The following is a 14,746-nucleotide window of genomic DNA, read 5'->3' as shown; positions in this document are numbered from 1 at the left end:
GGTACATTTTTAAAGCCCCATTTCAGTAGAAATAACAGCTCCAGGACAAACCTGGAGTTCAGAGACAGCTGAGTGGAGTTCCAGCCATTGAGAGGAGCTCAGAAAAACAGCGGCTCCCCTTCATTATCCCCAGGTCAAAGCACATGTAAGTGTCTGGGAACTTCCTCGGGGAAAGGCCGTATCTCCATCTTGAATAAGAAGTTTACAGACCAATACTGAGGCAAAGTGGTGTTGGAGATTTGCCCTAATGGATTCCCGTGCTATTAAGTCACTAGCTGAGCTTGCGCAGTCAAACTTTAAATCAAGTACTACTTTATACTGACTTGCTAATTTAAATAACATCATAGTATTTGAGTTTATAAATGTTTATTGTCATTTTTACAAAGCAAATATTAATAGCAAGAGGCAAAAGGTTTGCATAATATGTACAGAAGTAAAAAAAGACTTAAGAAGCAACTCATTGTATAAAATCAAGCCTTCTTTCCACTTTTAGACCTCCTTTAGAAATAATTTATTGTCAATCCTGAACTAAAGCACGGACAGAAGAAAAAAATTTACAACCATATCAGATGTGCTTCATTCCTGGAGAGTTATAAAAAGATGTAAAAAACAAAACTTAAGCCACAAATACTTTTATACAGAGCTAATACATCATGTTTGGTTAGGTACAGTATCTATGAGGTTGTACAAAATATACTTTTAATAAGGCTTCTTGGGGTAGTTGAGCTCTTACCACCTTAGAGTAGTAGAAGAAAAGCCACTTAAAACATTTTGCAATTCTGCTTTCTGGATGAGGTAAAGAAAGCGCAGTGGCAAAGCGGGCTTCACAGTTACACAGAACTAACCTCTACCCACCTTCCTCTCATTTATTTCTTGGTACCATCAAATAGGCAGGACAAATGCATTATTCACTCTGGCAAGAAATACGACCGAGAAGCTCCCTGAACCCAAATCACACACCACAGAAGTAGCGTCTTCATCATGATGTTCATGACTGACACTCATCAAGCAGGTCCTGGCTTACTTGGCTCCACCTGGAATTTCTCATCATTGTCAACAGATTTGGAAAAGTTGGAAAATCTATGTACCCAGAAAATACTGCCCTATCATTCATGCGTTTTGTTTCATATAAGCGCTGACATCTGAAATCAGTGTTAGGATGGATGTCACAAGAGCGAACAGGATTATTTAAATGCTAATGGCACATCCAAGCACAGACAAAAGACCGCCGTGGGACAGTGGGAGACACTGGACTGCAGATGGTGGTAGGAATCACTGGCCTAAGGGGACAGCAGCTTGATGGTACTGGAAAAAATCAAGTCCAACGTGTTTATTAGCACGTTCAGCTGAAACTTCCACTTCAGTCCCTGTATGACTTTACGAAGCCCTAACGTAACCTTGTACCGTGACACAGCCGTGCTGTGCCCACTCTCACACAGCTCCTCCCTGCCCACGTCAGCCTGCAGTGCGACGCAGCATGGCACTGACTAATGGAACTCAGCATGACATGACAGGAGGTAAAGGTGGCCTGGGTCTGGGTCAGCTTTCCGAATGAAAAGGATGTGCAAAGTCCCGTTGATTCTTCAAACAGAAGTGAAAGAAATAAAAAGGTAACAGAGAGACTTTCTCTAAATTTATTAGGGAGCTTGTTACAAATGTGACTGAATTTTACAGGCATGATTTCAGGGGTTCAAACAAGAAATAAAGCGTTAACACTGATAGTTAGCCTTCTCGTTACATATACAGGGGTAACACTGCCCAGACTGCAATGCAGAGAACCTTGTTTCAAATGGCCTGGCTTGGGGTTTTGTCTGAATGTCTCACTAGAAATGAAACCACCCATTTGAGGACTTCTCAAATAGTGACTTGAATTTCAGAACATAACAGAACATAACTTGGCAACTTTATTCTTCACATAACTACGGCATAATGGGATAAGTGTACTATTGCTGAAAATACATTTTATCAAAAGCATAAATACAAGTACTTGGGTTTACACTGGAAGTGAAGACTGACTCATTTCCTCTTTTGAAAAAGTATAGGGCATGTGATTTTTTTTTAATCTAAATGAATACTCCTAATAATTTTGGTATTGAGGTAATCTTACTTCCTTCTACCTTAAACCAACCACTGCTACCAATTGAACATGGTTTCCCTCAATCGCTCACTTGAGATGAGCCAGAGAAGCTCTACTGTGTAAATTACCTCCCAGTGAAACTTCACAGGAAACACAACTGATCTTTCTCATTCGATTCTGCACCCTTTGGCTGGGGTTGCTCTCTAGCTATACAGGGTCCTTTCCAGACAATAAAACTGAAATGAAGGTTTCCATTGAATACAACATTTGGCAGAAAGCAATGATTCAAGTTACTGGAAATAATATTTAAGTGGCATACCTTAGATTTTCAGAGAACATATAAGACAAAAATCCTCTTCTCTATAAAAATCAAGGACCAAGTTTATGGTGATTTTGATTTATAAGGCAACTCTGTATACTATAAATTTCTCCAAGGTCAACGAAGACACTTGTGTGATATTTCTTAAGAATTAGCCAAGATACATTCAGATTTTAGAACAGAACGTGAAAGAGGACGAGGCACATTTTATTCTAACTCATAATCACGAACTCTTGGAGAAACAAAAACACACCAAAGAATTTTAAATTATTTCTTTAGAGATGGGGTGGGGGGAACTGGCATAGAAAGTTATGAGCACCTTTTGATTTTGCTCACAAAATTTCATCTCCCTCTTCATATAGTGGTTACTTCAAAAGGATCTAGGTTTAGAATTCATTTCAAATGGTTCAAAAATACAGCCTGCAAGGAATTCCGACTAAAGCTCCAGGCTGAACACAAGCCTGCCCCTCAGCGCAGGTCACGCAGCCTCGTGCACTCTGGACTTGACAGAAAACTGGAGGCTCCCAGACATCACACACACCAGGTAAGAAAGTCACAAACGCTCCTGACTAATATCGGATCTGTGTGTTTTAGTCATTCTTGGTGGTAGTCAAGATGGGAAAAGTTGGAGATTTCTGCTTTGTCAGGCATTTGCATGGTTCATATAACAGAGTTCACATTTTAACTTAACTAAAATTCTCTTTATGCAGAACACTCACTTTGGCCCTCACTGGCATTAAAGAAAATTTTGGCCATTCAATGAAGCTATTTGCTAAATTACAAGACTTTCCATTGAAGAAAAGTTCTAATGTAACTGAATGCACACATTCAGATATCCATTAGCACTGAAATTATTCTAACTGTGAATTCAAACAATGTATTCTTTTTGGCAAGAAGCACTACTCAAACACGCTTGAGTTCCACTCTGAATGCTTGCATGGATGCGGGCTACATGTCTACAGCTCATGTACACACCAGGGCATGAAGCACTGGATATTGTGGGTATGATGGTGATGGAACTTCAAATGCAAGAGAAGCCAGATCTCTTAAAAACCACCCCTCCCTGGTTCAGCTCACTGACAGCTCTACTCTCATCCTGGACTGCAAGACATAACAAGTCTTGGGAAAGCTGGGTATCAATCATTTTGACCATTCTTTCAAAACTTCCTAGTCAATAAAATACCTGAGAACACAGTCAGCTTATACAGTAAAGTGACAGATCACAGTCTCAATCACAACGCTCAGGAAAAGGAGAGAAGCAGTCAGACTGCAAAATGTCCCTAGCCTCGCGCAGCTGCTTCTCCGCCCAATTCTAACACTACTAGTAAGCAGCCTACACGGCCTGTCTCTACTGCTGCAAACCCGTCATCCTGATGAAGTCACAATGTGTGTTTTTTACATCACAAAGTTCCTTTTTTGAGGGTCCATTTTAATTTGGTAAGTGGCTGGGGGGGGGAAGGGTTGTCAAATATAATCATCTTTAGGTGTGAACTGGAAAAATTACTACTCACCACCCTCAGAATTATCCTTAAACATTCAGAATGTACCTCAGAATGTATTGTTTATTATTTATAAACAACGGCACAAATATCATACACTGTATCTTTGAGAGATACACCAAGAATAAATAGGAATTCCAAATGATGCCTGGAATGATCTGACAGGAAAATACTGCCTGGGACGCTTCAGACCAAGAATCCCACCAATGGCACAGTATGGAACTGACGGGAAGGGACGGGGGAGCAAAAGGAAGATGTCTGTGGTGAGACGAGGGCTTCCTACAGTCAGCTCCACATCGTCTGAGGCAGGTATCGGTCTCAGTGTGAAACACATACCATCCTGGAGGCCCTGTTATTAAGCTGTTTGCAATTTTATTTACTGTTAGGCCCAGAGTGTCTCCCACATGGCACATTAAATACCTGACAATGAAGCAGGAAATGGGCAGATTACAGGCTGCTCATCACCTCTGGCAGAACGCCACCTCTGGCCTTGTCTTTTGCTCCCCCGTACCGTTTGTGAACCTCCACCTGCATCAGACCAGAAGCTTCTATGTAAACTTTAAAACACTGAGAATATTACCTTCGGAAAACACAGAAATTGAAAAACTGTTGTGTAAGCAATTTAAAAAACATAAAGGCAAAATGTGTGTCAGTCTATAGAATGTCATCCCACAGCTCAAACTGCTTTCCCATAGCCCTTTCAAACAGGTCGCTGTGAAGCGAGGCGCAAGTGATGCCACCTGGGCAGGGCAGGCAAAAATGCTTTGTTCTAGTACTGTATATTCTTAACCTGTATCTACACAGACGTAAGACACCTTCTACACTTGGCACTCCAGAAGAATTCAGTTTAAAAGTGGCAGAATTTAAAGCCTGGATTATACCTAGTCTGAGGTCTGGCAGGAAGTGACAACTTCACTCAAATGGAAGCCACAGTGAGACAGATCAAAGCCTAAAGTATTGGAGATGTGCTTGTTCAACAGCTCTCAGCCACAAACCAAAGTCCACGAAAGGACTAAGATTTCCAAGAAGTCAAACACAAAATCAAGATTTGTCTAAGTCCTGTTGTAAACTGCTATTTTAAAAAACAAACAGAACAATCAAGGAGACAAAAAGAGATATGAAAATAGCAAGTCTTGTGCACGTCACTGCAGCATGAGCTGCTTGAGGTTGTCGTGAAGAATCGTGTCTTTCACGTCCCGGAAGACGAGGCGCACGTTCTCCGTGTTGATGGCGGTGGTGAAGTGGTGGTAGAGAGGCTTCTGCTGCTGGTCCCGGCGCTTGCCGCGGAAACAGTCCACCAGGAACTTCTGGACGTCTCTTAAGCAGTGGGGATCTCCTTCAAATTCTGAGAAATAGTCTTTGATGCTCACAACCTGTACTTTCTCCTCAAGCAAATCTGTCTTGTTTAAGAAGAGAATTATGGAGACATTGCTGAAAACCCGGTTATTGACGATTGTTTCAAAAATGTTCAGAGATTCTGTAAGGCGATTGGTCAGTCGATCTTCCATAAGCACCTGGTCAAATTCACTTGAGGAAACAAGGAAGAGTATCGATGTCACACTGTCAAAGCATTCAAACCAACGTTTTCTTTCTGATCTTTGACCACCTACATCAACCATTTTGAAAGGAACATTTTTAATTTCAAAGCTGTACTCGTGAATGCCTTTGGTGGGTCTCCTGGCAAGCAGAATGTCTTGCTGTGACGGAATATACTCCTGAGAGAGAGAAAAACAGTGTCTTACACTTAGTAATTCAGAAATAACTGGAATTTTTAATGTACTGCTAACTGGCCTAGTGAGTAAAATACGCAAAATCTAGCGTTTTAATGATGTCTCCTGTAACATTAACACTCAATACTATGATCATCCTCCTTATGAAATCCCGTTATGCTGCAATGCCAGCACACAGGTTTGCTTCCAACCTCACTGCGAAAGAGCAGACCTACTGTTTTTCTCTCCTTTAGCACGTAATCATTTAAAAAAAAAAAAAAGAATTATTTATGCATACAGAAATGGGATACAGGCCTGAGGTGCAGGGATGGTGAGAGGCTTCACCAGAAACAGAGTGGGGAGCAGAACAGGCCGACTGAAGAAGTGCATTACTGAGAGGAGCAGCGGGCGACATAGGAGAGGTCTCCAGGGCTGTGGGTGGAACTCGCACTGAAGTGGCCAAGGCTGGGCTTAGCTTCGCAGAGCGGCGCTCCTCCCACTCTGTGCCACCAGGGAGGGCCCAGCACTACTCCATTTTCAGTTCAAGTCTCCATCAGTGGTCCTCCCAGCCCTACCCGTTGCTGGATCTCCACCTTCATGATCACTGCTCGCTGTTCCCTTTCAGCTCCAGCCCTTCCGCTCACACACACACACCTGCGCCCTGCTGCCGCTCACAGAAGCACGAGGTCTGAAATGTCAATGCTCACACGTCACTGCCTCGTTCAAGGTCCTGCCTCTTTCTAGGCTAGTCTAAGAGATCTTTTATTGTGAACCCAGGACTACTTTTCTCCCCCCACCCTACCACCCGACACAGTGTTCTGCTAACACGCCCTATTGCCATTGCTGGAAGACAAGCGTAGAAAACACCTGCTCCACGTAACTCACTAACCAAGTTCCCTGTGGGTCTGCTGGGCTGTGTCCAGTGTAAGGCTAAGTAGCGTGTCTTCACTCACTCTGGCAGCATCTCAGCCTGTGAAATGAAGGTGCCCACTCTTGGCCTACCTGCCTCAGAGTCTGGCAAGGCTCACAGGAGTCCTTCCTGAGGTTTGGATCAGTGGCCACCAGGCCCCGAGCACACGCCATCTCGGCGAGCCCATGACCACACTCCTTACGCTGAGTAATAGAGTCTTTCTTCTCAGCTACTATTTTCCCAGAACATTAACACAGTCTTTTGACCACTGAATAGAAGAGCCTTGAAGTTTTCATCAAGGTCAAAACTATCTTTAAAAATCAAGGCAAAATTAAAAAATGGGCAGGTCTTAGCTATCTGCGATGCAAAGCCACAAATTAAGTAATTCAGAACCCTACTAACTCTAGTTTCCACCTAGCTTTTGATTTCCTACCTATCACCCTAATAATTCGCGGGACATATTTTTTTTTGCTTAACACTTGTCACTCCACACGCAGTTACATTTCATTTTAGAAGAATAAAAACACATCAAGTGGATTAATGCGCACAAACATTCCCCTACTAGTGGGCGTTTAAGGGTGTTTCCATTTTTTAATTAGTAGAAATGATGCAATTAACATTCTCATACTTTTGCTTTTCTTTTGGACTATTTCCTGAGATTAAATAACCAGGACTAAGATAATGAAGTCAAGGCTTGTATGTGAATGACCTTGGACACTTAATGCCCAAGTCCTCTCCAGAAAGATGGTACCAATTTTCTGTGTGTGTGTGAATACGTGCGCGCCCGCTACCTGAAAAATGACAGACCCTTTTTTTAAATTTTCTAATTCCATAAAAATGAAGTTATTTATTACTGCCATAAGTGGTTTCTCACCTACTAAGGAAACTAAAAGCTGACTCATGTGAAGCATGAAACAGGACAATACAATCCAGTGCTGAATGGTGTGGCACAGTAACATGACCAGGACTGTGAACTCTAGAGCAGCTCCCCACATACCATGTGACTTAGAGAAGTCACGACCCTTTCTGCGACTCACTTTCCTTGTCTGTAACATAGAGAAGTGAACCTCCTGCGGAGCTGTGGCTACCTGACTCCGTGGGTGATGTGCTTAAGAACTACGCTTGGCACAGTCGGTGTGTTACCCGGGCAGCTGCGCCCCGCTCTCGTGCCCACCGCGGCTCTGCTGCCAGGAGTCCTCCCCCTGCAGAGTAGTGGCGGGCAATTCTCAGTGCCCACCAGAGAGGCGCTGTGCTCACAAACACGTTCATTAAGAAAACTCGCTGTCTTCTTTCCTACTCCTCCAAGTCCGGCTAGGTAGCGTGCTTCCCTTTTACCTCGCCCCCCAACAGCCCCCGCCACTGCCCGCATTCTCGTCACCTCAGGTATGAACAGCCAGGGCTCTCCGCCTGGGACCCATCTCTAAGCTGCTCCCAAAGCAGCTCTCCTAAAGCATGTCCGTAGATCATGAGGTTCCTTACGGCACGAGCTCCGTGCTCTGCTGACTGGTTTTCAGGGTGCTCCTTCTCCCTCCTTCTGGACCTGGAAGTTGTTTTGTACTGTCCAAGCTCAACAGAGCATGGCATCAGACCTGCATGAAGCTTCACATGATAGCCCTCGCTGTCCACTCACTTGTATGGCCTTTTAGCAGTCTGCTCTGATGTTAGAGCCAAGCACTTCATACTCCCTTTGTTACACAGAAAAGCCTCGTGTGTCCTGCCTCAGTGGGCTGTGTCTCCTCTCATCTGAAACACCCTTCCGGGCTGCACTATGACGCCTCTTTCAAAATTCATCTGTTGAAAGTTCTCACCTCCTCCTCAACCCTCTCTCCCCACCACCCACCCAGTGTGACGGTACTGGGGATAGGGCTTTAGGAGGTAATGAAGGTTAAATAATGCCGTCAGGTTGAGGACTTACGTGCCAACCAAAGGCACTGTAAAGACACAGTGAAGTCCTGACCAGAAAAACACCAAGCCAGCCAGCAGCTTGATCTTGGAATTTCTTTCAGAACCGTGAGAAATAAAGGTATGTTGTTGAGCCCCAGCCTATGGGATTCGGTCACACACTCAAGGGAACGAACCCAGGAAGCCAGGGCTTATTTCATGTACCGGTTCCCGCTGCCCTGCACAGTCAGTTCTCTGACCGCCCCTTGTTATGGGTGGAGAAATGGAGATTGAGAGATGCCTGCGGGCACAGAGCAGCTCTGGATGGAGGCATCCAGAGGACTGGCCACAGAGCCCACCTCCATGACTCCTGGCCTGCTCCACCTCCCGGAGGGTCTTGGGCTCCCAGATCAAGCTTCATGGAGAAGGCACGTCCGCAGGAAGCTGCTTAGCAAGGGCAACCCTGTGACTTGTCTGCCCTGCACAGGAATGGCGCCTGCTCGGAGCATGCTCAGGGTCAGTCTCCTCTCCTTCACCGAAGGACCACCCACTTTTTTCTTTTGTTGATTTCTGATGTGGCCTCAGGGATGTACGGAGCAATAAGACTCGAAGCACCTAATACCAATGGACTGGATGCAGTGTGGGCCCTCCCTGGTGGTGCAACTGGTTAAAGCGCAGCCCTCCGAAGCCAGCCACACTGTTTTGAAAGAATCACACCCTCAAAAGCTATCTGGTGAGTGTCAACTACAAGCTAGGCATCGTCGGTGGGCATCCAAAACGCAACATTTCACAGTCAAGAGGTGAGTTCTTGCCCTTAAGGAATTAGACTGTCAAAGACAAGTAAGCATATGCCTACTGCACTAACAGCATGGGGGGAGAGCAAGGGCCAACACTGAGGACGAGGGAGGACCTAGCTGATCAGCACCCCCCAGGAGGGCCCTCTGAAAAGGCAAACTGAGGAAAGCAGGTCATGTCGGCACCACTTAGATGGAAAACATGAAGTATCTCTTTAAAAATTAGTTTGACTACTAATTGACTACTCAGGTTTCTCCGCATATGGCCTACGCTTAACTCTTTCTGAAGGCTTACCAGGCGGCCAGACAGAAAAGGGACAGTGGAGCAGGTCTTATCAACAAGCGCAGTAACGTGCACATGAGCAAAAACAGAAAACCATGGAGACACTAACTCTAACAGCTGGATCAGGCAGGAGGAAAAACTAGTGGCTTGAGGGCGGGTAGAAAGCAATTCAGCAAAATACAGAAGAAGATGGAAAACATATCCTGCTAGAGCAGAAGAAAGTACTTTGCCCACACGTCCCAGACACATTAGTAACAGTAAGCTACCTTTCCACTTGCAACAGGTTTCGTTTAGACTTTCCCTCCAGTTCTATTTTTAAAGTTAAAAACTTCAAGAACCCATAAGGTCACATTAAAATTTGTAACAGAAATTTGCTTGAGGATGAGGCAGGTGAGGCTAAACCAAATTCAGCTGGTAACTGATGACTGGGGCAGTGGCTTACAGACATTTTTAAGCAACAGTGACCTGTCCAGCAGTGAAGCCTTCAGCGTCTCCCTGGAGAAGAGACAGTGCAGGTGCCCAGTGTCAGTGGAGGGCCACCGCCCTGCAGGAACCCCTCAACACAGTGGACACCCCTCTCGATGCCTCCTCTGCAACCACAGCAGCCTGCCACAGCCTCCACGGTCACTTCGCACAGAGAGCTGCCGCTGCAGAACTGCACTGGCTGGGAAGTTTAGAAGTCAATCAACCCACTGTTTTCTGTTTCTTAAAAAATACAAAGGACACGAGTAGAATAGATAATGTGCAATCTCATTTTCAAACATGGGAAGTCTTTCTCTAAACAGTTTCACTTTCATGAAAGTGTACAAAGCACTGACACAAGGAAATGAGAGAGATCTGGATGACAGAAGGGAGAAACGGCAGTGTCTCAGCTGAAAAAGAAAATTAACTTCATAAAAAAAAACAAAACTGAACTCACTCAATACTCTTAGCTACCAATCACTCCAACACGAAGCAAGGAGAGTCAGAAAACTGACACTAGGAAAAAGCAGCTGAGAGCTCAAGTCCATAATTTTTCTGTATTTTCTAATATGAATATCCTGACTCCTGTTTTCAAATGGAAATAAAAATAAAGATTCAGCAGAAAAACTTACCGCTTCTCCAAGTTTATCCAAGTTATCCAGGAAATATTTCACAGATTCCCCCTAAAAAATAAGAAGAAAATATACAGTTACTAGGATTTAGAAATAGATTTTGTCACAATAGTTCATACTAAACTGTCTATCTGAACACTTAATCCAGACACCTTGTTCCATCACCAACTCCACCACGAACAGTTAGCCCCGCTAAAATGTTCCAAAGGCCTGCCTGGCCGATGTCTCAGTGCTTTGTGTGACAGACACCCTGGTGCGCCTCTCTTCGGGTAAGATTGCACATATTCTATTTGATAGAACAATGTGTCCAAAGGGAAGATGTAATCAAAAGGTAAAAACTGCTTCTGAGAAAATGGAGATCTATAATTAAAATTCAGGCGGGCTTCTCTTTGCCTGCATTTCTCTCAAGTTTATGCAATGGTGGATATCATCAGAGGTGAGAACATGCCAAGGATGAGGGGAAATGAGATGAAACTGCCTTACATTCTTCCAGAACAACCATGTGCCTGGTCACACACCTTGGACAGAAGTCTGTGATGCTGTAGGCCCTCAACAGGCATCGTCCGAGTGGGCTCCCATTCCTGGGAGCCCAGATTTCTATCAGACTCTAACCACTTTGAACATCTAATCTGTAAGAGAATACGTTCCTGACAGGAGAGACCTGAACCTGAAAGGAGACTTGAACCCAGGACAGACCCGCAGGAGGGGAACATGGGCTTGGTCTGGGAGTCTCCCAGTCCTCTCTTCCTCTTTTGTGGGCTTGTGCCACTCACTCCCTGCCCAGGCCGCTCCCACCAGTCTCGACGGTGGGCTTCCTCTAGTCACTGGGGAATCACCCAAAGACCTCATCCGACAGTAGGTTCTGAGGGGCCAGGGGAGCTGATGCAATTCAGGTGACTTCCGGGACCACACTCTGAGTCACCAGGCCTTAAGGCAGCAGCTCCAAAAGTTCTGGCTTCAGGCTACCTTTCCACAATTTTCAGATTGTTGAGCTTCTTGCAGAGCTCGGCTATGAGGTCACAGCTATTGGTGTTTACCGTATCAGAACTTGAGAATGACAAAATTTAGCAAATACTAATTTGTTTAAAAAAAAAAAAATCAGTCAACCCACAAGATGTTACCACATTTAGCAGAGCCTAATGGCAGGCACACATGTGCTTCTACACTTGAACTGCTACTATAGGTTATTTGGTTGAAATATGAAGAGAATCTAGCCTTACCCAGAAACTAGCTCTTGCCTTCTGTTACCAAACCTACATGGAAGTGTTAGTTACTAGCTACTAGTTACTACTACTGTGGAAAGGAAGCTATGCAGTCTACACTGTGCTCGGGATGGTCTCCCGCCCACTAGGATTTGGCTGTATGTCAGGTGCTGGCCACATGCAACACAGTCAGTGACTGAGTCATTCAGACTTTCCATGACAACTCTGAGACCATTACGATACTGATACACCTGATCTCATCAGACAACATAAGCACAGGAACGTCAGCTCACAGTGGCAGGAGGATGCCATTTTTGCTAAATTCTGATTTTCACTTGAAAGTTTTTTGTAATATCAATGGCAACATTACTCTCTTTGAAGTATGGACTAACTTCATTCATTTTCTAAAAAATGGCTGTCACATGCCAAAATATAAATAAACCTTTTTATTTTTCTCAACTTAAACTGTTCCATGGAAGATACAACGTGCAGGTCCCGGGGACGCAACTGCTGGGAGCCACAGCAGCTGGCAGGGCTGTTCACCGGCAGAACCTGGAGACGCATATCCGTGGGCTGAGACTTAGTGTAGTCATTTTCACTGCCTAATTAAGGGCACTCTTAAGTGAAGCTGGTGTGTGTTTTAAATAAGATAAAGACCACCCCAGTGGTAAAAAGAAGAAAGCACTGAGCATGCTCCCTGATGGCCACTATGTACCATCAGTGCTAGTCAGCAAAGCGAGGAAGGAAAATAACATCTCAACAGGATTACAAAGAGCTAACAGGGCTCTGACCCCCTAAGGAGTCTGAACTTGGTCCTCAGCCATGTGTGGGGTGCAGGGTGAGGGTCGGGCTTAGATGTCCTTGTGAGATTATATAAGCAGTGGTGGGTGACGTTGATTTTTTCTGCACCTGGGACATTAGTACAGTGGTTATAAACATTTAAAAATGATTCTTAGCAGAGGGGAAGAATTTAAGACTTTCAGGAATTCATTTAGGGTTAATACAGAGATTTGATCAAATCTGAAGATTTTGCATTATATCATGCATTTTAATGAAAAGGCATCTTTTATTTTGATGGACAACGAAGTACACAGTGAAAGGTGTCTGGGCTTAATCATTGTATAACATCAATATTTACTTATGGGATTGTTTGACCAATCAAATGAGGTAACATGTTTACAGCACTTAGAAAATAAAATTCAAGGGGCCCTCCTTGGTGGCGCAGTAGGTTAAAGTACCGCATTATGAAGCTCTCTGAAGCCACTGCAGCAAGAGTTCAATCCCCTGCCAGGGAGCTGACCCACATGGCATGCGTGGCAGACCTCTCCTGACCCACCTGCTGCTCCCCTCAGCAAGGTATTTCAATAGCTCTGCCTGTTCTGTTCCCCACTCTGTCTCTGGTAAATCCTCTCACCCATCATACATTCTGGCATGTACCCCAGTTCTGTAAGCATAAATAAATACATCTTAAAAAAAAATTCTAATAGTTTTACCAATTTTGTTATACTTTAATAAACACCTTAGTTTCTTGTATAATATGATAAAAGACAGTCACACAAACAAAAGTCTTTCAAGTAAAGTGCATACTCAGTACTTATGTAATGTTAAATGCCTTCAAGTGAATATATTTCAAAGGATGGGTAGTGTTGTATCTTGCATCTATTGGTTTTGTTCTTGATTTTAGAATTCATGTAAGTTCATTGTGGGAAATTTGAAAACTAGGGAAAAACAGCAAAGAAGAAAACAGGCAATCACTATTAATTCTACCACACAGAGATAACCACAATTAAACATCTGGAGGTATTTCCTGCCGATCATTTTCATATTTTTACACAGCTGAAATAACAGACAAGTCTGCACCCTGGCTTTTCCACTCATGTAAATTTCAATGGTCACAATAATTTCCCACTTTTTATAACTTTCATAAAATAAGACTACTAATTTAATATTAGATTTTAATTTTAAAAAATAAAATCTTAATTTTTTAAAAGTAAATGCAATCACCACAATGAGATACCGCCTCACCCCAGTGAGAATGGCACATCTTCAAAATAGCAACAACAAATGTTGGCGAGGATGTGGAGAAAAAGGAACTCTCCTACACTGCTGGTGGGAATGCAAACTAGTACAACCACTATGGAAACCTGTTTGGAGGTTCCTCAAACTGCTAAATATGGAGCTTCCCTATGACCCAGCAATCCCACTCCTAGGTATCTACCCAAAAGACACAAAAACACTGACTGAAAAAGATACTTGTACTCCCATGTTTATTGCTGCTTTATTTACGATTGGAAAAACATGGAAGCAGCCCAAATGCCCAAAAGTAGATGACTGGATTAGAAAGATGTGGTACAATGGAATATTACTCAGCAACCAAAAAAAGAGAAACACATGTCTTTTGCAGCAACTTGGATGGAGCTGGAAAAGATCATGCTTAGTGAGATAAGCCAGAAAGAGAAAGAAAAATACCAGATGGTTTCACTCATAGCAGGAGTATAATGGACCAGGCGAGAAAATAACAAAAATAATGAACAACCATAGACCAGAGACATGTTGTGGGGGTGGAGTGGGGAATGGGATCAAAAACCGGTGGGGGGGGGAAGGAGAGGGAAATGCATGGGACTATGGTGGTGGCACATGGGTGATTTGGTGATGGGAAACCCGCGGGGATTACAATCGAGACGGGAAAAAAAAAATGTGCAAAATGATATAAAAATAAACTTTTGTAATAATTTAAAAAAAAAGTAAATGCAATCAGGCCCTCCCTGGTGGTGCAGTGGGTTAAAGCACAGCACTAAGAAGCTAAAGCCACTTCAGCATGAGTTCGATCCCCGCCTGCCCGGGAGGTGACCCACATGGTGCAGCAGACCTCTCCTGACCTGCCCGCTGCTCCCCTCAGCAGTGTACTTCTCAGTCGGCCTGTTCTGCTCCCACTGTTTCTGGTGAATCCTCTCACCGCCCCTGCACCTCTGGCCTGT

At 44.0% G+C, this 14,746-nt stretch overlaps 1 protein-coding gene across 2 annotated transcripts in view; it reads right to left on the bottom strand.

Moving 5' to 3' along the window:
• Positions 1 to 1,620: 1,620 nt before the first annotated feature.
• GNA13 (guanine nucleotide binding protein (G protein), alpha 13) overlaps positions 1,621 to 14,746 on the bottom strand; it is a 37,379-nt gene continuing 24,253 nt past the window's right edge. For both annotated transcript variants that reach the window (XM_012733139.1, XM_004693457.2), the window contains exons 3-4: positions 10,567 to 10,617; positions 1,621 to 5,610 (exon numbers count right to left, since the gene is read on the bottom strand). In XM_012733139.1, coding sequence (XP_012588593.1) covers positions 5,038 to 5,610; positions 10,567 to 10,617 — 624 coding nt within the window. In that variant the 3' untranslated portion in view covers positions 1,621 to 5,037. The remainder of the gene's footprint in view (positions 5,611 to 10,566; positions 10,618 to 14,746) is intronic.

Source organism: Condylura cristata, unplaced genomic scaffold, assembly GCF_000260355.1.
Source record: "Condylura cristata isolate star-nosed mole 26May11 unplaced genomic scaffold, ConCri1.0 scaffold00038, whole genome shotgun sequence".
Classification (NCBI taxonomy): Eukaryota; Metazoa; Chordata; class Mammalia; order Eulipotyphla; family Talpidae; genus Condylura; species Condylura cristata.
Note: the sequence above shows the minus strand (reverse complement) of the source record. Positions and strands in the feature narration are given on the sequence as shown.